The sequence below is a fragment of the Sphaerodactylus townsendi genome, linkage group LG05 (genome assembly GCF_021028975.2).
Source record: "Sphaerodactylus townsendi isolate TG3544 linkage group LG05, MPM_Stown_v2.3, whole genome shotgun sequence".
Classification (NCBI taxonomy): Eukaryota; Metazoa; Chordata; class Lepidosauria; order Squamata; family Sphaerodactylidae; genus Sphaerodactylus; species Sphaerodactylus townsendi.
The window spans coordinates 39,363,578-39,386,487 of record NC_059429.1 but is presented as its reverse complement, the minus strand read 5'-3'; the positions used below and the strand labels follow the sequence as shown (position 1 = coordinate 39,386,487).

At 42.8% G+C, this 22,910-nt stretch overlaps 2 protein-coding genes across 8 annotated transcripts in view; one reads left to right on the top strand and one right to left on the bottom strand.

Annotated features, from left to right (window-relative positions):
- BCAR3 (BCAR3 adaptor protein, NSP family member) overlaps positions 1–5,093 on the top strand; it is a 99,603-nt gene extending 94,510 nt beyond the window's left edge. For all 4 annotated transcript variants that reach the window (XM_048497504.1, XM_048497506.1, XM_048497505.1 and 1 more), the window contains one exon: positions 200–5,093. In XM_048497504.1, coding sequence (XP_048353461.1) covers positions 200–378 — 179 coding nt within the window. In that variant the 3' untranslated portion in view covers positions 379–5,093. The remainder of the gene's footprint in view (positions 1–199) is intronic.
- A 1,876-nt stretch (positions 5,094–6,969) lies between these two features.
- The window catches only part of FNBP1L (formin binding protein 1 like), a 78,213-nt gene continuing 62,272 nt past the window's right edge, over positions 6,970–22,910 (bottom strand). For 3 of the 4 annotated variants that reach the window (XM_048497509.1, XM_048497511.1, XM_048497512.1), the window contains 5 exons: positions 14,220–14,329; positions 13,787–13,919; positions 12,854–12,948; positions 11,643–11,791; positions 10,695–11,243 (listed from right to left, as the gene is read on the bottom strand). In XM_048497509.1, coding sequence (XP_048353466.1) covers positions 11,065–11,243; positions 11,643–11,791; positions 12,854–12,948; positions 13,787–13,919; positions 14,220–14,329 — 666 coding nt within the window. In that variant the 3' untranslated portion in view covers positions 10,695–11,064. Of the gene's footprint in view, positions 9,196–10,694; positions 11,244–11,642; positions 11,792–12,853; positions 12,949–13,786; positions 13,920–14,219; positions 14,330–22,910 lie in introns of those variants that run through there. The other variant, XM_048497510.1, reaches the window with a different exon arrangement.

Sequence of the window (22,910 nt, the reverse complement as noted above, 5' to 3'; positions counted from 1 at the left end):
TAAATATCATTTTCTCCATGGAGGGATATTCACACTCTGCATTGAAGGATTACCAGTCTTCTGAACTGATCCCCTTAAGTAATTAACATGGTATGGGGCAGTTTGTCCTTTGGCTCAGCAGACAAATGGAGGTGTATGTCTTCGATGTCTCGATGGTTTTACAGCAGCCCTTCCTTATTTCCCATTTTTGCCTCATCAGGTTTTCGGCCCGATGCCGAAATGAGCGAAGTCTTCAAAACGGAATTCCAAATGAGATTGCTGTGGGGCAGCAAAGGAGCACAGGTTAACCAAAGTGAACGATATGAAAAATTCAACCAGATTTTAACTGCGCTCTCGCGAAAATTAGAACCTCCATTAACAAAACAGACTGAGCAGTGAACTTTCTAATGGACTTTCCACTACAGGTGATTCAGTGGAACTGCTTGGCAAAGAAAAGAACTAACTGTAAAATGAACTGTTCCATATGGTTTTTCCAAGTCAAAAAAGGGGTGGGCTAAGGGAGAAGAATGTTTTCCAGCACTTCCTTACCTTGTGTTGCTTATCCTGCATGCATTTTTTTTTAAAAAAAGCCTATCTGTGATATGGTGATCCCAGCCAATTATCTTACAGTATGATGTCACAGTGCTACATGGCTAGATTTGCATACATAACAATTTCTTGCATCCACTTACACTTTCTCAGTTGGCAGTAGCTACTTTTTGTCCAAACAGTTCTACCCCTTGTTGGAGGAAACCCTGAAGAAATTAGGACTGAAGAGAGGGCACTTTTGTGCTATTTGTGAGAAATGCACCACCCCCTTTTGGGACAGCCCTACTATTATGTGAAATTCACAGGGCCTTTCAGATCTATAAAGTGCACAATGTGCATTTATTTATGAATTGTTTCAAAAGAATGATTACTGACTTATGAAAGAATAACTATTTATTTGTTATGGACATTACTTTTAATTAACTAGTGAAATGCTGTCCACAGCATAAAAGCAGTGCTTACAGTTGTTTTACTAGATTTTTGTTTAGTCTTGCGCCAAATAATGTTATTAACAAATGTAAATATGAGTACAGGGTATGGGATTTGCTTTGTATAAGGTATCAGTTATATGATATCTTTTAAGTGGATGTGGAAAATTGTATATACTCTTGTCGAAGTATATCCATGTGAAAAAATTTCCATTGTATCAAAGGGGAGAAATAATTTGAGCTTAAAGCTGTCTAAGACTGACACCTTGGGAATATTTTTTGCATTTTAACTTTTGCTGTATGTGCAAAGAATCTTAATGATTATTTCTATTGAACAGAACGGGGGATTGCAGCTAATTGGTTTCTCCCCATCACAAAATATACCTCAGACAATTCCATTCCAGCAATATTGACAAAAACATGGTATGGCTACGTAAGTTCAGCCATTGTCTAGTTTACAATGAACGAGACAAAAGTTAAATTTATTCCTAACGAGGATTTGTAAAGCAGCATCGAAAACTTCATTGGGAATACTGAGCAAGGTGAGGGAATGAATAAATACTTGGAAGGGTTCAAAGGTTCTGTGCTTGAAGAAACTGACAGGAGGGGACAGCAGCAAGTGTTATGATATGCAGCAGGACTTTTATTTCATTAGCATAATGCAGTGTATACCATATTGAATTGTTTCCTGCTTTATAAAAAAACATCAGAATGTGCCACAAAAACAGTTAAGGTACAACTGCATCTGAGCTATACTTTCTCAACATCAGGCACCTGATGCAAATTACCACTATAAACAACAGAATAAGGTAGGGGTGTTGAACAGCTAGCTCACGAAGTACCAGTAGCTTGCTGGCTACAGCAGAATAGCTTGTACTGGCTTTAGCAGCCCCAGGAAAATTATCTGGCCTAAATCCTCCCTTTATAGTAATCTTCTTGCTGCTGAGCAGATAGCTTCATTTCTGTTGATCTTTGTAGTCCATGATCTGTTTCAGGGACAGAACAAAAGCTTCGTAGTATTCTTGGGGTTTTATTCATTACTCAGAAATAGTTCTTCTAAAAGATATAATGACCTTTGTTCCAAGGAGTGTTTGCCATAAGTTTAAACTGTAGAGAAAACACAATATTCCTTTTACAGCAGGGGGTTTTGTGTACGTGTTTTTTTACAAAACAAAATGGACTTCTAGAGAAACAGCCTCCTTGTGCAGGCTTGGCTTGCATAGACCCACCCTATGCTTCTGGATGAACGGTTCATTTTACTGCCATGCTCCAGTCCCGCCCTCCTGCATTGCATGGTTCAGAGAAGATATTTCTGTGCTTGTGTGGGTATATGTGCTGTCAGGGTCTCTCAGAATAACCAAAAACTACAGTTCTATTTCTTAACACTATAGTTGAGACTTGGATGAGGATGATAATTAACAGACACGTAAAGGAAAGCAATACGATGCCCAGCACTTGTGGAAAGAGCTTTATGTTCATTTCCTGTTCGGAAAGATGCATAGATAAAAAAAGGGGGGGGAGTAAGGTGGAAACTGGAGTCATTGTGTCATTCTCAGAGAGTTGGTGCCTGTGACATAGAATGGCCTGCCCCTCCATGCGCTACACTGCAACAGGCATGGTGTGTCAGACTGGTTTGTGAAGGCGAGGCTAAAGCATTCTCAGCATCAAAATGCTGTGCGTAGAGTCCTGCCAATGTGGACAGCCTTGACATAGAACAGGATGAGTGCATTTAAGATGTTTTCATAAGCAATTGTTCCTGATGATGGGAGGTGGCCTACCTGCACACTGCAAATCCTGAAATGCGATAGAAGTCAATGGTCAGTTGGCATTTCTATCACCATAGGCAGCCACTATTTAGATTTTCTCGTCCCACAAGTATTCAGTTATCCCTGGCTGGAAATTGTTTATTTCCCCACAATAAACACACTGCAGGAAGGAAGGGGGGGGGGACGTTTGCCTCTCTGTCAACAGCATACACTGTGTAATTACTGTACAATAAAGCAATTGACAGGAAAAGACCTAGCTGTGTTGGACCTCTGCATTGGTCCCTCTGTACGTGTAAGCCATGCAGCAAATCTCAGCTGAAGTCAGTGGCACAGAACGTACAGACTAATGGGAGTTGTGCCTCATTAAAATGCTGCACCACTTACTTGTCCAGGCCAGGAAACACAGAGCTTCTTGCTTACTGGAGCAGAAACTGCTTTCCTTGTGCAAAGTTTCAAATGGTGCCATGTCATTTACTTCTGTATGCAAAAATTAATTGTATTTAATTGAACTTCAGTAACTGACAAACAGCAGTCCTTTTTGTAATGAAAAGGTATTGATCTTGTACCAGTTTTGGATAGCTCTGGAGACAAAGAGGTGCAACACCATGTTTCTTTCATCTCCTGAAGAGTGACTAAAATAATTGTTCACTGTTGGGGGAGGGTGGTGGTGGGAGGAACACATCTATCTTCCAGCATATACTTGGGGAGTTGTCATGCCTACCAATAATAAGAATACCTAGATTGACCAAACTACGAACTTAATGAAAGGCATTTAATTCTAGCTTGGCCTGCTGCCCGTAGTTTTCGGTCTGAGCAGCCAGCTGGAAAGGTGGAACTCCCATTTTTGTTCTTTCTTGTGGCATGCCTTTTTGGATTGCTTTTGTATCTCCAGCTCAACACATTCTTCATTAGTCCAAAGCGCTGGGCTTGCTGTTACAAGGGGTGTCTTAAAAGCTACATCTTCCCAGTCAAAATCATTACATATATTCAGTTTTGCAAGCTTCAGTTTTCTTGTGAATAGAAAGCCGAGAGAGTGAGACAGTTTGGACTGGGAAGGCGACGGAGGAGAACTGTCCCAAGAAGGATAAGACAGCAATCATGCCAATTCCGACTGTACATGTTTTTTAAATGATACCTGATGTGCCGCAAAGGAGCTAGAACCAACAAAAAAAATTAATGAAAGGGACCCTCTGGTCTCACACAATGAAGGTGAGACTTCTGTAAGAAAGAAGCAAAGTGTTTGTTGAAAAGCCTTAGGGAAGATTACTAACTGGAAAGATGCAGTAAGCACTAGGAAGTCTCTATCCCACCTACTGCATATCACATCAAAACAATCCTCCTTACTCTTTATATGGGCACTTACGCCTAGGGGCATATCTATAGAAAATGGCGCCCACGGCAAGCACTGAAATTGCACTCCCATTATTACATTGTGTAATAGTGGTGATAATCTTTCAAATATCTCAGAATTCATTTTTTCAAACTGAATCTTAAGAATGATTTAAACATTCGATCAGAAAACAATTCGAAGCAGGTCGACTAAGAAGTCAGTTCTATTCAGTGGTGGGATCCAAAAATTTTAATAACAGGTTCCGATGGTGGTGGGATTCAAACAGTGGTGCTGCCGCACAAACTGCCACTCCAGTCCTTATTGGGCAGGGAGATTGCTTTAGTAACCCCTTCTCGGCACTCAGAAAAAATTAGTAAGTGAGAACTGGTTGGATCCCACGTACACTTCCAATGGCAGCCTTGCTTAGGGTGACAAAATACCCTGAGATGGCCTTGTCTAATGCCGCCGTCTTTCTGCACCTACCAAAGTTTTCAGTCAGAATCACATTCTAACAGGTCTCACAGGTCATATTTGTTTACTTCATTTATATCCTTTTCTCCCCACTGGGGGAATAGAGGCAGCTTAGTGTTCTCTCCTCCATTTTATTGTCACTACAATCTTGTGGGGGAGGTTGGAATAAGTGAGAGTGACCGCAGCAAGGTCATCCAGCAAGCTTTCATGGCAGAATTGGGACTTAAACCTGGGTCTTGCAGATCATAGTCCAATGCTCTGATCCCTAAGTTATGTGGGCCTTTGACTCCGTGTACAGTCTGATCCAATCCATTTTTCTTTGCTAAAGATGGGGGGTAGGAGGTTTTTTAAAAGGTTTTGTAACATTTCTTATTAAGTCTATTGTCATTGTTATATTCATTTAACCCCCCACCTGTCTTTTCACCATTATAATTGGATCTGACACTAAAACAGTTGGCACTGATCTGACCTGCCAGCGGGTGGAGTTTTCTCTCTCTGCCTTCTTTGACACCTCAACTGATCTTTGTAACGAATCTCAAGTGCCACACTTTAATAAACACTGGGAAATATCGTCCCATGATGTTATGACTCTCCTGCAGCATCAAATGTGGTGCTTTGGGTGCATTACATGTAGCATCCAAGACACAAGGGGAGGGGAGAAAGAACTATCTGCCCTCTGTCCCATGATGGCCTTCTGCCTGCCAGTCCTGGGGGAACATTAAGGGGAAGAAATCTATTTGGGAAAGAGGAGTGAACTTCCTTAAAAATGGATCTCTTTATTTGCGTGCTTGAGACAAAATAAGGCTTCCAGTCCCAGCAAAGAGCTCTTCCATACATGCGCTGCACTAGAGATGGGTGAGCTGCATGTGGGAATGATGCCTCACATATACAACCCCACAGATACCACTTTTGGGGGCTCTCTCCTGGACCAGCGTCATCCTGCAGGCCCTCAATGCAGCCTCCCCCCCCCCCATGTCTCCCACACTCACCAAGTTATGAGTTAAGCTACATTCACTCTCCTGGTGGCTTCTTCCCAGTCTTCGGATGCACTCTGCAGACTCCCAACACTGCCTCTGCCCCCTGTGCCCGCCCTGGACTCACTGGCTTGAACACCAACTTCAGACTCGTGCTGACTGTCTGGTGGTGAGTGTGGGGTCGAGCAGTGGTGGCTGCTGCATACTATGCAGATGCCCAGAAAGGGGAGTAGCCAGCAGGCCTCTGTCCATCACCACCCCAAAGGCAGTGGCAAAAGAAGGGATGGGGAGGTGTAAGTAGGAGTTGCATGGTAGCCTCAAGCACTACCAGTTGGGGCGTTGCCTGTAGGAAAAAAGGTTATTTCTTAGAATGAAAACACCTGAGGGTTGATTAATAGCAATGACTGATATAACAAGCACCATCTGCGGGCTAAGGGAGCTCAGATAAGTGAGGAGGACAACAAGGCTGGGGATCTTTTCTAAAATATACTCAAGAGGTTTGGCTTCTTAGAATTATTATCCATTCTCTCTTGATTACCTGAAGAGACTTGTTCTGGTTCCTGAATAAAAAGTCTATTGGACTTTCTCATCATCTTGCAGCCGGGGGCTTTCTTGTTTGGTTTTATTCTGTCTGGAGGAGGAAACTCCTAGAGAGGAGATTATGTCTTTGGAAGCCTGGGAGAAAGCTTGCTGGAGAAGTCAGCAGGCCACTTGTTATCTGGCATGCAAAGCTACTGAAAGGCCAGAACAACATCACAGGCTCATACAGGAGGCCACCTTCTCCCTCAGGATGGGCAAGGCAAACACTGGAGTTGGATTCTGACCCATGAAACCAGACAGCCAGGGAGGCAGAGGAGGGCTTCCAGGCCTGCAGAGGGGGAAATTCACTCAAGGGATGTAGAAATCCCGCTCCACCCCCACACCCCAGTTCATCCTTCTAACTACCTTCAGCTCCATGGGCAATGGCTATGTATGAAAGGCCTTTTTTTAGAACTGGAGTCCGAACAACATGGACAGTAGAAGGCTGTCGAGGCAGGAGGTGGCAGCCCAGCCGCTTTGGGAAGGGGCGGCCAAGGAGCCTTTGGTCAAGTGGCACCCGGGCCTTGCCCTGTCTTGTCCCACCCTTGTTGCACACCTGCTTACTCCAGCCAGAAGGTTTTGATGTTACTGGAGATTCTTTGCCTCTCAATTCAGTCTTCACCAAGGAGCAAGCACCAAAAAAAAAAGCAGCCAAGGTGTTTTAAGGTTATTATTTACGACCAATCCCCTAAAAGAAGCTGTTTCAGAAGCCCCACTCCCACAGCAGGCAGGAATCTTATTTAAACTAGGTCCACTTAAAATGGGGAAAATTACATTAGTCTTTCTAGCTAATGATTGCTCACCAATACCATCTATTCTGAGCACATTTGCTTTACAAAGGGTACCTAAACCCAATTTGTTCCTGTGCCTGTAACAGAAGACAACAAGCAAAATTACCGGGACCATGAAAAGATTATTTTTAATTCCATGAAAATATTCTCAAAAGAACCACTGTTTTTAACAAAGCATTTAAACATTTAAAAATCAACACGTGCACAAAAGATTAAAAATTACTGGAAAGTTTTAAGACTCAGACAATTCATCATGTTCAAAATCTCAGAACAATTTTAGCTAATTGTGCAAGTACAAAGAGTCCTCCACCCCCTTTATATTTACTAACCCTCATAAGGTTGTATTATACCACAGAAAGAAAATCTCCTGAGGAAAAATAATCTGGTCCTAGAAAAAAACAGTAGCATGAAAGAATTGTTAGTCCATTACTAGAAGTGTAATAGAAGCCTGGCTGGAAATCACATTGAGAACATACTCATATCGGCTCTGAAACAAACAAGCAAACAAACAAAACAAAAAACACCAAGGTGGTCCTTAAAAAAACAAACAAAAAAGCTATACCATGTAGTTTTGTCAGTACAGAGTAAGGTCACATTTATATAAATAACCCTGTTTACATTATCCAAGAACCTAACCTTTAGAGTTTACCGACCCCAATCTCAATACAATGTGTCATTTGTGTAATAATGGCACACAATAATAAAAAGGAAGGAAAATCTTCCACACAATATTCACACAGATTTAGTTTACTGGTAGTACAACTGCTAATAACACTGAAAAAGCCCTAAAGGAATCCGGCACTGTGTCCAAATATTGCTTTAACCCTCCCCCACCCCTCTAGAAAAGCATCACAACCACCAGAAAAGCTGGTTTTATGAGAGTTTCACTGGCTTCTCCCTCCCCCTCCCCAATTTCCCATATCCTAAGATTACCTTATTTAGTTAGATGTTGGGTGATCTCATTAACAAAATTCACAGATGGTAGACAAAACAACATGAGCAATGGGAGTGCTGCAGACAACTATATTTACATGTATAAACATTTCCAAATCAATGTTTACAAGTAAAAGTGCACATAGATCATTACAAAGTATCACTCCAATTTTCGACTGGTCCTTACAATGAAGCATCACTTGGAAACAGACTGGCACTGCAGTTAATTAGAAACTGGAGTCTCCCCTCCCTCCCTCCCTCTCCCACCCACCCCATCCTAAAAAGTAAAAGACAATCAAGAAAAAAGGCTTCATTTAAAAAATCCTATTAAAAAAAACATTCATTAGACAGAAAATGAAACTGATACATGTATTTAGTTTTAACTCCATAAAGTTTACAATGCACCATGTATCATGTGATGGCAGAGCTCTAGAGAACATCCACCATGGCTACCTCAGCAGCTGCAGCACTGAAGAAAGAGAGAAGAGGTCATATGGAGCTGAGACCCAAAGCCCTTTGCGGGATACTGAAGTGGTAAGCGTTGGCAAATAAACAGATTTAGGCACTCGAGAGTTTAAGGCAGCGTCTGAATGGCAAGCACTTGACTTTGGAAAACAGTCGTTTTTGTCTTGTCATGGAAACTCTGTGCTGTCATATCCCAGATTTTCAGAGCTCAGGAAAAGGTGAGGGGCTGAAGCTGGGCTGCAGTTACCTGGCATTGTGATGCGGTCCTTTCCCCAAATCAAAAAATGAATGTTACATTCACATCAGTTAAAATGCCAAAATAATTGGGATGTAATGACGGTCACAATGAAGGGGCAAAAAAGGTATAGCAGCATAAATAGGTACTGGAATTATTTAAAAAAAACTTTAGTGCCAGAGATACATGAAAAGTGGTCTTGCTACAAATGCAGAAGAGGAAGAACAACTATGGAAATACAAGACACCAGGCAGGCATGCCTGAGACGTACCTAGACATGCAGGAGAATGTTAGGGCGAGCATGGAGGGGGCACAGGCAGAGACTGACTGGTAAATGACAGGACTCTAATGGAATGCCAGTTAAAATGGGTATGGACCATGAAAGACCTTCGACGGCCAATATAAATCACAACTCGTGAATGGCAACTCGAACTGTTCAGAACTTAGGACTATGACAAGGATGCATTTTCAGATCTGGATGGTTTTGGTTGTGCCAGAATGGAGTTTTAGTTTGCCACAGAAATGCTGAACATACACAGCAGTGCTAACATTGTTAATGGAAATGTATGCCTGCATGCCTTCATGCGACTGGCTTCTCCCCATCTTGCTGGGCCTAATACCCTCCCCCCCAAAAGCAGCTGCATGTAACCTCCTTCAACATCTCGCCCATTTTCTCAGAAACCCGCTTCAGGAACCTGCAGTTCAAGAGGGAAAAAAGAACAGAACAGAATTACCAGAGGCTTTTGCAAAGAGAGAAGTGTGCTCTTTTTTCTTCTAATTACCCATTTCAATTGACTAAAAAAATAAACACTATGCCTAAGAGATTATGCAGACCCTTTTCAGACTTCTTCACACCATTCTGCCCAACAGGGGCTTGTCAAGTTGCAAAGGAGAACAACATAGCTTCCAAATCCTTCCCTCCCTCAATTAAAGGTATTTATTCATATAAATATACAAAGTGTACAAATTCCAGAAAAGGTAACAGCATTTAGAAAACTCTTATTTGTAGACAACTCATCCAACAGATTATGCCTGATCCAGGGATCTGCTCCCGACACAGAAGCTCAAGGGTACTCACAAAACCTTCCTCATTCAGAACAGTTTGGCCACCCATTTAATGAAGCAGATTTGCATGCTCCTACCTTGGTGCATATAAATCTGCTTTATCTACTGGAACAAATGGGATGGTGCCTGCCCGTCTGTGCTTGGACTGCTGAACTGAGGTGTAACAGTTCCTGCACTTCTGGAATACACATCTTCCAGTAGTATTCAAGAGTACTGGCCCAAGAGAATGGGGACACAGTTATGATTTAGCAACAGGATAACCTTGACAACACTTCCAAGCAGAGAGGAAATCATTCCATGTATACACAGCAGTCAAAGTTCCAGCACAGAGAGAAAGGAGAACACCGGGGCAGTGTGCCATGTGTGCAGCTGAATTCCCTGCAATTAGCTGTGCCGCGTTCCTGATCACCTTCTGGGCGTTTTATCTCTGTGCACAGGAAAGGACGGGCCTGGTTCCCAAAGTAAAAGTTGGAAAAATATTTCCAGAACAAGGATACTTGTAAACACTGGCTTATATCTTCAGCAGGAACTTCCTCTGGAAAAGGCAATTTTCAGTGATTCCCTTTTCTCACTGCAAGGCCCCCTCCGCATTTGAACCTTGCTGTTTCTTGGGGTCTGCTAAACCACAAGGGAACAGCAGAAAGGAGGAGGTGGGAAAGAAAGGCGCCATTTCAGCAACGCAGCTCTGCTCAGGATCCAAGCCAATGCTGCAATCCTCCTAACGCCTTTACGCACAAGTAATAGCTTGGACAGCTGTAAGAGGGAGCTTTCCTTTGTTTTCTGAACTCCAGCTCTACACGCCCTGGGTGCAAGCTGTGTCTGTGTGTGTATGCATGCGTTTGTAAGCAATCACTCTGCAAGAAGGAGCTGAAAAGGGGATTCTGCTTAGAAAGTAAAAGAAATCACCGTTCTCTGGGTTGGGATGATTTCATGAAGTGAGCTTAGAACTTAGTTGGAATGAGTTCTTGTTCTGGAAGTTTGTTTTATGTCTAGAGAAAGTTTCTTCCAGATTAGGTCCATACTCTATCAGCCCCTACCAGCATGGCCAATTGGTCATGCTGACAGAGGCTGATGGGAATTGTAGTTCCTGAACATCTGGAGAGCCGCAGGTTCCCTACCCCTGGTCTAGGGGGACTGTGAAAACTAATGCAATAAAACACAGCAGGGTTTTTTTTTAAAAAATGACATATCCATTTAAACTACCTTCAAGCAAGCAGACACCTTTACAAATACTATCCAAACCTAGTAAAATATGTTGACCTGACCGCTGTTTGTAAGAGAACATTGAAAAGCCCTCATGCAAAGACAGAAGAGTTAGTTGCCACTGGCCAGAACAGGAGAACAAACAATCAAAACACAGGATTTCCTCAGTTTCAGATTCGGGAACGGGTTGAGCTCACATGGTGAACAAGGGAATAATGAGGTCTCCTAAATGCTCTAATACTTTCCATCCAATTGTGTGCTTCAGTATTCACTGGTAAGGTGACTGACTCTGTAGACTATATATAGGTGACTGCACCTTGACTGTTCTTCTCGAGAGTCACATCTATGTACGAAGTTGGCACATATCCTTCTTCTCCATTCTGCCTCCGAGCTCTTGTCCAGCCATCCCCTTTGTCCTCCTCTATAATGTACAGAATCTCCCCTTCTTTCATAGCCAGGGTCCCTTCATTGTGACCTAAGGGAAAAAGAGGACACACAAAAAAATTGCTGTCACAGCTCCGGCAGGACTTACAGCAAGTTCTTTCTCAGCACTCATTTTTCAGTTCACAGAAGGAATCATCTGATGCGTGTGATGGAACATATGCTCCAAGCGTAGGCCACAGACAAAATCTGGTCCCTTGCTGTAAAGCTGAATAGATGCCAATGGCTGCTTTTCTAATATAACATATTTGTTTTGTTACAATGCAGAGGCATTATTTTGCTATTAGACGAAATCCAATTTGTGGCATAACTTCCCAGAACCTAAGCCAGCTGCTGGAATAGTTTCTGTGGAAACAGTTCTATGCAGGGTATAAACCATTCCTCAAAATAAGTATCATGTTGTTGTTTTTAAGACCCCTCCAGTTAACCTTACCATCAAATGGATAGATAGCTTTGCAGTGTCCAATAGCTGGTAAGGGATCATCATCTTCAAACTCATCATCAAATTCGTTGTGGTGGCCGTGTTGCTGTGGTGGGCTTCGAACTTCTTGGTTTGCATCATCGGTATAGCTCCCCTCAGGACTACAACATAGCAGTTAAAACAAGGAATGTTCATACCTCTCAAACTAAAAAACCCATTACCTTTCCCATGAAGACTTCACAACCCTTGCAGATCTCATTTGTGATTGCATATCTTTGCAAAGTAAAGTATGTGTATACAATTTGATAATATTATTACTGATGAATATAGGCAGCCTGAAGACTAATACAGGCATTACAAAAAAGAGGGAACACCATGTGAAATACAAATCAAAAACACAACACTCCACGATTTTTAAAAAAACTCATTAACAATTATTTACTACATTAAAGGCTGAACAAGTAATAAATAGATGTCTACAATAATTACAAAATGTGGCCAAATAGTAAATCACCAAAACATTAACCATGTTTATAGTAGTAGGACAAACTGTTTGCAGTAGCAGGTACAGGAATCTGAATGTGGCAGTTCCTAGATTTGTGTTCCTGTCTTATCAAATCTTTATAAGTAGTTGAACTAGTAGTGCTCCTTTCTCATGTCTTAGGATTCTCTTGCACTGTACGAAGAATTAAGCTTTGGCTGAGGAAGCTTTTCAAAACTGGATCACATCCAGATTCTTCTACCTACTACTGTAAGCATTGTTAACATTTTGGCTATTTAATAATTGGCCACATTATATAATTCTTGTAGACATCTGTTTGCTACTTGTTCAATCTTTGGCATAGTAAATAATTGTTAACGTGATTTTTTTATCACGGTGTACTTTGTCTTTGGTTTGATTTAGGCATCAAAAACCTTGGGGGTAGGATAAATTCTATAAATTTCATCTGCCCACCCACATCAGAATACAGATTATCAAAGTGTTAAAATGCACCCTGCCTGCTGGAATAGGGTTATGCTGTTGACAGTATGTCATTTCTACTACTGTCATCACAAATGGCTACTCCCTTTTACTCCCTTTTACCATGTGAAACTGACTACATGTATGCATGTTAAAATTCCTGAAGCAAGAAGATCCATCATCCCCAAGACCTGTTTTGGGGAGGGGGCAGGGAAGGGGAGAGAGAAACCTACAAACACAGATCAAAGTTAAAAATAGTGACCTCTCTCTTCCTTGAGTCTCAAGATGGTTGATGTCACTGCTGTGTCTTCGGTCTCCTCTTGCTGCAACTTTACCTTCAACTTCTGAAAGCCAAGCCTTAAGAGAGAGAAGAGATGATTTGGTACCAATATTGGCAGAGGGTTTCAGTCCAAACCAACTTAGCTGTCATGAGATATTCACAGTAATTCATGAGTGAACCCTCAAAAGGTCCAAACAAAATGTTTATCTTAACAATGTTTGGAAGCAAGTGTGTGTCTAAGGTATTATTCAAAACGGCTGCCTGCTGAAATTAGATGCAAGACTTCCTTGCCATGACTACTAAAAAGGTGTTGAGTTTCTCTTATTCACAAAATTTTAACATAATCTATACAACCCAGATTCAAACCTCCACTCTGCCATGTAAACTTTCTTTCTTAGTGACCTTGGGCCAATCATACACACTCAGCTAAGGAGAAGAAAACATCCAGAAGATGGGATGCAGAAAGCCAGAGCAGGACAAGTTGGGTAGGTGAGAAAAGAGGCTGATTCAGCATGATTGGGGGGGGGGGGGACTGATTCACGAAAAAGAAATTTCAGGGATGGGCCTTCCACTTCTCCCAAATCCTTGTGGGCCTCTGTTGTCACAGACATAACAATATACACCAAAATACTGTCTGTTATTCTTCTAGCTTCCTCGTTCCCCACAGTCCTAGCTTCAAGATCACCTTTCAATATTTTAAAGAAGCATCTTGCAGACAAAGTTCTCAGATGATTTTCAATGGATGCTATTTTCTGCGAGTGCTTGGTCAAAAAGCAGAGACAGTTGTGAAGTGGATGGAGCCCCTTGATTCCCTCCCCTCTCCCATGTAATTACCCCTCTGGGGTTTTAGAGGATGCTCGTGAAGGGGCCTCCAAAATTTTTACACACCAAAGGAACATTTTATTGTATTTTGACCTCATTCTTGTGTATTTCCATCCGGAGACGGTCCATGTTGCTCATAGTCTCTGCCAATTTTGGCTGAAGGCTGCTTGGATCTCCCATTTGTGGATTTTTCTCATAGACATCTTTCATTTTAATGAGTGCGTCTCTATACAAAAGATGCAAAATGGATAATAAAACACTTTAAATGCATATTTAATTGCTCCAAGGAATAACACTGAGCCTCAACATCCAGCTTTTCACTCATCTGGGCCTTATACACCTTTCTTGGGAAGTGCAAAGCACAAGAAGGGAAGTTGATTTCCAAAAATACAGGAGTGTTGGGGGCAACACTTGACAAAACTGAACATAATAGTAAGAGAATGTGACTATTGGAATAGACTTGTCTTAATTAAAAATGGGTCGACAATCACAGGAGAAAGAAACTGACACAGAAACAATAACTTACTTTTGATCTGTCTCTTTCTGTAGTTCTCTGTTAAGTTCATCAATCCGCTGCTGCAATTTCTTTCGCCTCTGTTCAGGAGGCAGGTGGCTAAAATCTTCCTGCGCAGGACCCTGAATCAAAAGGGAATGGAACCCTTGTTTGTTAAAAAAAATATATGCAACCATTGATTGGCTATTTCCACTGGTAGCTCACAATAGCATGTCAATGAGTGAATCAGCAGAGGAGAATTTTTCCTCCTCTTATCAGGGCTACAGGGAAACACAGAATTCAGAAAGAGATCCCAACTTGATTCCCTAATATTTGGTTTTGTTTTGGGGTTGTTGTTTTTTGGCAATTTGAGACATTCATTTTTTGCATAATAGATTATAATCAACATTATGTCAGGTCGGATCTAAACTCTAACAAAGGGAAAGATTCCTAGAAGAGGATTTCCTTAATGTCTCCTGCATCCCTCCTTGTGATTTTCCCAAAGATTGGGAGACCCTGCTGAATAGGACACCATGAAGCAAGAAAGGGGAATCGAATGAAACTGCCTTTCACATGCACAGCAAATCACACAAGCTCAAACTGGTTCAAGTGAATGCAATTCCATCTTCTTGCTGTAGTCCCCCTTTCTCATCCATGGTACATTGATCAGGCAAATCACATAACCCTCAATAGATTGTATGAAGCAAGAACAGGGTTGCTGTGGAAGAGGAGATCCACTTTTCCAAATTCCTCATGTTTGTGGGCATTAGGTGTCAACCCATAATCAGGTCAGAAAGATATCAGATATGGGGGGGGGGGATACAGGAGTATAGAACGAAAACTGTGTAATGTAATTCAGCAAACGGAACTGTGGCCCATTTAGCTACAGGGAAAGCACCACAAGTCTGATGAGAAGATACTGAGCTTATCAATAACATGTCCAAAGGCTTTTCAGATATTATACTGGACAATCTGTTCAGCATGAACCAGAAATGTAGTACAGTTACAAAAGAGACAGTAACAGAATGAATTCTAGAAGACTAGCTGTGTTCACCTACATAACAAAAAAGTCTCATAAAACCCAACAAATTTGTTTTGGTATGAAATTCTGTGGGTAACAGACTACCACTTCACCAAGGACACCAAAGATGTCTCATTTCATAAGGAGTATGGTAGTTGTCAAAGTGCTACAAGGGTTTCTGTATCATTAGGATCTTTTGACAAGCTTATTAAAGACTTAACAGAAAAGAATAGTAATGGCTGTTGGCTTCAAGTATAATGCTAAATTCTGTTTATCCTGATCTGTGTCACACATTCCAGCATGTGTTAAAACAGAGATGTTCCAAAATAGAATAAAAAGCACTATTAGAAAGCAAAGTCATGATTCTAAAACAGTGATCACTAACTGGGTCACAGTGGGCTACCTCTTTTCCATCAGTGTGCTCAGAGTAAAACAGCATGCAGGTGAGGAAAACCAGTGAGATTTATAGATTAATGCAAGACTGCCAGAAAGGACCCAAATACAGGATTCTAATGGCTAATTCCAGTAAAACATGGCAACCAATCAAGGCATAAAGAAACAAAGTGTTCATGTTGTATGAATGCTACATTAACGGACATTTTATGAATTGCACTGATGCTATTTTAATGCAGTTCCACAGGGCCTGCAAGACAGAGCTGTTCCACCAGGCATATGGCTGAGGCAGCAACAGTTGCCATTTCTGGCCTCCCCTTTTCTACCCCCTCCCCCACCACTACCCCCTGTTATGAGACTTAAGATTTATGGGGGCTCAGTAAAGTGGAAGCTTCGTCATCTTGTTTTAGTATATGTATGTACAGTTTTTGAAGAATTTTACCACATAGTAGATATTTATAATTGTTGTGCATTTATGTATATCATGTTGGAAACTGCCCTGAGTCCAAGAGAGGAGGGGTGGTGTAGAAATGTAACAAAATAAAATAAATAGTATGACGATTAAATTGACTTAATATACTGAAAAGGAGACACCAGGAAAATCTTATTAAAAACATCCTAGCATTTCCCTGAATAACATGGGTTCTGTTTCAATTCTTTGCGACAGAACTTATTCCCAAACATATTATTCACCATTCGTCCAAAGGATACTGTATCACTGTTAAAATAGTACTTGCTCCAGACTAACAGTAATAATAAATTGGGCATTATCAGGTTTTGGTGCTACTTCCTCACAGTCGCTTCCTGGATTACATTTCTCCTCCTCCTTAATCATAGTTAAAGCAGTACACTGACATGTGTAACAACGGTGCACATTACACATTTGTTCATTCCTTGATCTTATAATTCTTGTCCTGTTTTCGGGTCTCCAGACATCTGCTTGCCAATTACCTGTTTCTCAATGCACCTTGACAGCCCCCAGTTGACTTGCTGTCCATTCAAGAGAGAGGAAGATGGGACTTCTCACACTATGCTTTACTCTAAAGCAGGCAGTCTTCAAACAAAATATTTCCAATAACCTCTGAAGCAGGAAAGAACTGCTTACAATCCAGAGGTCAGTTCAGCAGGAGAGGCTTGCATTAGGGGGAGCAGAGGTTCAGGGCCAACTTCAAACGAAGGTTGGCAAATAAGATAAAACAAAATGTATGGATTAGTTCTACCTTTTGTTCAATTCTTGTGCCAGAGGTTGAATGCAGGTGGGAAATCAATTGGTAGAGAAGGGTTAGGCCAGAAATGGGAAGTAACTGCTTCTTCCACAAGGTAAGACTACATAGTAAGCCTTTTTTTAAAGGCTCTATTGTATATGGTAGCTTTAAGTGAAACGCATTCTAAAGTTCAAATGGACCCCATTTGTTTTAAGAAAGAAAAGGCCATGTTAGTTTGATTTATTTGATCTAAGCAATTAGTATGACTTGATTACAGCAGCAGTCATAAAACTATCACAGCGGTTCCTGCAAATCACAGTAGGATCTATTCTAAAGATTATATTCCAATAAATTCATTTTTCCTCTCCCTCCCCTTAATACAGGGCACACCACACATGAACTACACATGCAATCTGGGAGTCCAACCCTTGTATCAGTTGCTTCAGCATATAGGAACAGGTTGCTTATCTAAAACTGTCATTGTTCAGGATTGCTTGGTTGGTTAATTAGCAAGTTCAGAGCTATAAATAAGCTGTTAAGGGGTGCACAGAATCACCTACATAAGTACACGTGATTAACAATTTAATAGTCTAACTGTAGCACCAATCAGCAATCATGGGAACTCAGAAGTCTTTAGTTTACCATCTGCTTAGAGAACTATTTCAAAGGGCTGTAAAAACACCAAAGCATTCATTTCCCTTCAAAACCTGACACTGATACTCTCCCTTCATTTCCCTTCAAAACCTGACACTGATACTCTCATCAGATCCACAAGAATATCATACACAGTCCTTTAAAATAAAAAAAGAGGTGGCTTAGAATGTTGGGAAAATGTACATTTTAAATGATGGATCATGTAAGACAACACATTGCTGAAGTACACAAATTTAGTCTGCATCAATCAAGAGTGGCAATATTTTTAAGTTGGCACCATCCAGCAAAAATTAGGCCTAAATTCCACTGGAATCAATAGGACAAGCAGTGTTATCCCATACGTGTTTACTCAAAAGCAATAGCCCTGCATTCAATAGGGCTTACTTGCAACTCAAGAGCACCTGTGATTTGCATTCTTCTATTATCTTTTTAAAGGTATGCATTATGTAAATATCTCTGAAATAAACTGTGTCAAATGCAGTGAGCAAAATTGGTGCCCATCCTTTCCCCACCAGTATTATTCTTCCACAGTAAAGTATCTTGTACTGCTGTGTGCAGGCAGACATGTGAGAGAATTTACAGTCTCAAAATTACTATAGTCATCTTCTTTAGAAATGTTTCATGCAATTTTCTAACATACTCTAACACACTCTAACATATTCATTGGCCTCTTTTCCCTTTCCTCGTTCTACCAAGCACTTCTGGTGGCACCTGTAAATTTAATACAGTTGCAGAAACCAAGCTGAGTCCTTTTAAGTGATAATCAAAAGCATCTAAAAGTTCTGTAACAACAATGATGGGTGAGACCTTTATTTTTAGAGAAGGAGAAAGAATCTCACGACATTTTGGATCTCATGAGTATTTGTCCTGTGGTTACTGTAAAAAAGGTTTTAAAGACTAGATTCTATCCCATATTAAATATAACTTGAACAATAGTATGGACTGGTTAATATGGTTTTAATCAGCTTTAACTGATTGTATACTGCTTTGAATACTGTAAATTGAAAAGTGATTAATGTTTCAAAACAGAGAACTTTTCAAATAGTAGCTTTTCTCACCAACTCCTAAGAACAAAATATTCATTTATCGTGGGCCTGTCCAGTAAATCAACTTTATATTTATGAGAAAGAAAATGTTAAGAACGAATTCATTGATACTCACCGGAAGGGGTCTTCCTGGGAAGGAATCCATCTTGGTTGGGTTATTTCCTAACCCACTCCGAGGCAGGATCTACTTTTTTCTTTCTTACAACTTCCTGTGAGATCTCGAATTTGGCAGTATAACCAACTGGCCGGTTAAGTGAAAGACGGAAAAAATATGTAACAAGCGCCTACCAACATAACATTTTAACAAACACGATAACTGAACATCCAACTGGAACTTGTATAGCTATATCTGTATCCTATATTCTATGCAGCCCTAGAACGGTAGATGGAATAATGGAGCACAAGTGATATTACCCCTCAGGGTATAAGATGGATTCTTCCCCCCAGTGAGTAGACCCTTCAATGGGTGAGTATCCAATGGGTCGCTCTCCCGGAGGAGGAATCCATCTGGCTGGGATCTTCTAAAGCAGTATCCCTGTAGGGAGGGTCACCCAAATCCTTCACTATGTGTCTAATATTCTCTACCAAACACTAACTCTGCTGCTCTCCAGGCATTTAGCTTGTAGTGTTTGACGTAATGAGGACCGAGATGACCATATTGCGGCTTTGCAAATGTCTCTATGGAAACTCTGTTCCGAAAAGCAGCGCTGGCAGATCGCCAAGAACCTAATTGAATGAGCTGTGATGCCCTCGGCACCGTGGTTGCGGCTTCATGCTCGGCTGCACTTCAGGGTTGCAGATAGTAGCAGCTGGAGGACATCCTATGTCCCAAGTTAGGGTGAGCCGTATTAATAAACAGACTATCACATTGTCTACCGTCCTGTGTCCGGATGATAAATGCCTTGACTGCTCTAAGCATTATCCAGATTGTGCCATTGCATGCTCGCGGGATGTGCCGGTTGCTTGACTGCGCGCTAGCAGAATGATTTCCGACGTAAGTGAAAGTCTGAACTAGCCTTGGCTTAAAGGTTGATCAGTGCGTAGGCACCAACCTGTCTGGATGGAAAGTACACAGTTAGGGTTCACTGAAAGTGCCCTTAGCTCCGACATCCGCCTTCGTTGGACGTAATCGCCACCAAAATAAGAGACTTCTACCCGACCAACGTAAGTGGATAGACTGTACAGGTTCAAAGGGGATTTAGTTAAGGCATTGAGTACTGAACGTAGTTTCCAGGACGTAAACCTGTGTATTGGTGGTTGGGCCGTACCCCTTTGAGGAACCTTCCATCACATCCGGGTGACGCAGAAGCCGCCATCCTGGATCGGTTCCCAGATCGGTTGATAATGCTGCCATCTGTCGCCTGAGTGCCTAATCCGCGTAGTTCGACTCAAATCCATCTTGCAAAAAAATTTAGGATGGTGGGCTTAACAGCTGGGTTGATTGGGTCGATGTGTTTTCTCCTCCCCATCAACGGCGTCTTCCACGATGTATTGTATACCGCATAGCTGATGGACGGCGGGAAGCCAACAGGGTATTGGCCATTAGTTACCTGTCTTTAAATTATCCCTTTACCGCCTCCTTACTACTTCTACAGCCACGCGTCAAATGGAACCACCCGTGGGCTGGAGTGGGATGTAGTGAAGCGTCCCCGAGCCAGTAGAAGGGATCATTGGTAATTTGATTGAGGTTGAACGGCGCAGGTCCCGAATCACCGGCGAACCAGGGCCTCTGGGCCAAAGGGGCGATAGGGATCACCTGTGCTCTGTTCCATCATGACCCCGCGAGGGAATCTGGCAGCACTGGAATCGGGTGGAATGCGCATAGTAGTACCTCTGGCCATGGAGCTGTTAATGCATCTGTGTCTATGGCCCATTGATCGAACCGGTGACATAAATCCCCGGGTAGCCGCGCTGTTTTGCTGCTGCAAAGAGGTCTATCCGAGGTTCGCCTAGACGCTGTGTTACCATTCGAAAACACTTCTGTCTGTTCACATCCATTCGCCTCTTGCACAGTTCGGCCGACTCAGCCAGTCGGGTTTGCACGTCAACTTCCCCTGAATGTGTTCCGCTTCGGATCGCCTTTCAGGTGTCTCTGCCCATTGTAGGATCGGTAGGGACTTCCCGATGCAGCTGTGTGGATCTGGACCCACTTTGGTGGTTGATATATACCTTGCTGCTGTATTGTCCCCGGGTCCTTACTAACACATGTTGACCGTGACTTCTTGTTGGAAGTGTTGGAGCCTGCAGATGGCTCTGATTTCCAGCACATTGATTGGGAGGTAAGCTTCCTTCACCAGGTTCCTGTGCGAAATGTGATTCCAGGGTCGCTTCAACCGGCGACTTTGCGCCTGAGAACATCTGTAGCCGTGGAGCAACAGGTAAGACTTCCTTGGCAGAGGTTCCTTCTGGAATCACCCACCAACGTGAGAGGGCTGAGTCTGAGGTTCCAGTTCACACGCTATCAAGTCTCGTCCTTCTTCAACATGATGTCTCTCTCTGGTAAGGTTGCAGAAACTGTTGTAACACCCTGGTATTGCAGTCTGCCCCACTGGATCATTTCTCCCATCGCGGAATGAAGATCCCAGTAGGCTGGCTAACTTCAGAAGCGGTTACATCGCTCTGTAGTACCGCTAAGGTGGCCTTCTGGATCTTGACGCATTTTCTCGGCCTGTCATGAACAGTGCATTTTGTTGAGTCTATGATCACTCCCCAGATGCTCCATCCTGGTGCTCGCAAGTCATGGAGCTCTTTCAAGGGTTGATCTGGAACCAGGAGATTCCAAAGTACCTGCAATTCCACACTTTGAGGTCTATTGTCGCCTGCATCTTGATGAGGAGCCAATTAGTAGATCGTCCAACACGGATGCACGCGGAACCCCCCCGCTGTCGCAGCAAATAGATGATGGGGCCTGTGAATTTTCAAAATCCAAAAGCGGACGCCAGCCGCCCAATCGGTAACGCACGATACCGGGAAGTGCTGGGGAGTGGGATTGGCAACCTTAGGGAACCTTCTGTGCTTCGGATGGATAGGTACGCAGTAGGTAGGCCTCCCTGAGGTCCAGTGATGACAGGGAAGTCGCCCGTCTCAGGGCCTCCCGAAAGATGGTCTTTAGGGTCTCCATCCTGAACGCGGAGTTTCACAAACTTGTTTACGTATTGGAGGTTCACAGGATAGGTCTCAGGTCCGCTCTTTTGGGGACCGCGGAAGAAATGCGGTAGTAGGTCCCTGACGCATCAGCCTCCCTCAGAGGCACAGGCCTCATTGCTTTGATGGGCAAATGTCGAACTGCTTGATCCAGTCTGAGCATTTTGTCTCTTTGTTGTGGCTGGCCGCTGATGGTATGAAGCGTGTTCTGGTAACTGAGGAATTCGGATGCTGTAATCCCACTAATGACCTCCCCGGTCCAAGCATTCACGCGGATCGCCTCTGCCAGGCTAGAGGGAAGAGGGCTAGGCGACCTCCTCGGATCGGACTGTCGGGTAGTCATGCTCCGTTGGCTTCCAATCTGTTGAACTTGTTCCCTCTAGTAAACTCCGCCAAAGGATCCTGCCACTTAAAGGACTGGTTGGACTGCCAGGACGGCTGTTGCTGCTGCTGCCATGATGAACGCCTGCTTTTCATCCCTGGAATATCTTGGCAAGGTTCTGGGTTCGAAGGAAGTTTTGGAGAATGAGTAACGGAGAGTTTGACCTAACCATCTTTGGCATGGACTTCTTTATCTCTCTGTGACTCCAATTAGGATATGCTCTAATTCCTTTCCAAACAGCATGTCCCCTCAAGAATGAGTACCCTCGGCCACCACTCATCTTAGAGTGCAGGTCGGCCATCCAGGCTCTGCTGCATTATGCCTAGCAACCACTGAGGAGGCCATGGATCGAAAGCTATCATGGTCAAGGCATCCCCCGTGGAGTCGGCTAAAAATGAAGCCCCTAGCACTATTCTCTAACCCATCTCGATGCCAGGCTCTGGCACCCATTCCTCTCAGCAGGCTTACCCATACTATGTTGGCCCTAGCTATAATGGAGGAGGGGAATCAGGGCTTTGAGTGCTACCGCTGCTGCTTCGCGGTGACCTCCTAAGAGCCACCTCTTCTGATCTTTATCCAGCGGATCCTTCTCCCATCCTTGGAAACCAGGTGGCTGGTGGATTGCAAGCCTGCAACTGGTGAATCTACCAGGGAACTCAACTCTTTGTTGAAAAATTCTGGGGTCATGTACAGTTTTTTTAAAGACCGCTGGGAAACCCTTGCTTGCTGCTGGATTGCTCCATTCTTTCAGGATTTTGTTCTCAAACATGGCTGGCATTAGGAAGCAGGTGGGAACGCCTGTTCCTCCCTGAAAATAAGTCTTATTTCTGTAGGTCTGCCTGATGGGCAAATCAGTAATTGCCCTCTCCCCTGGGGCTG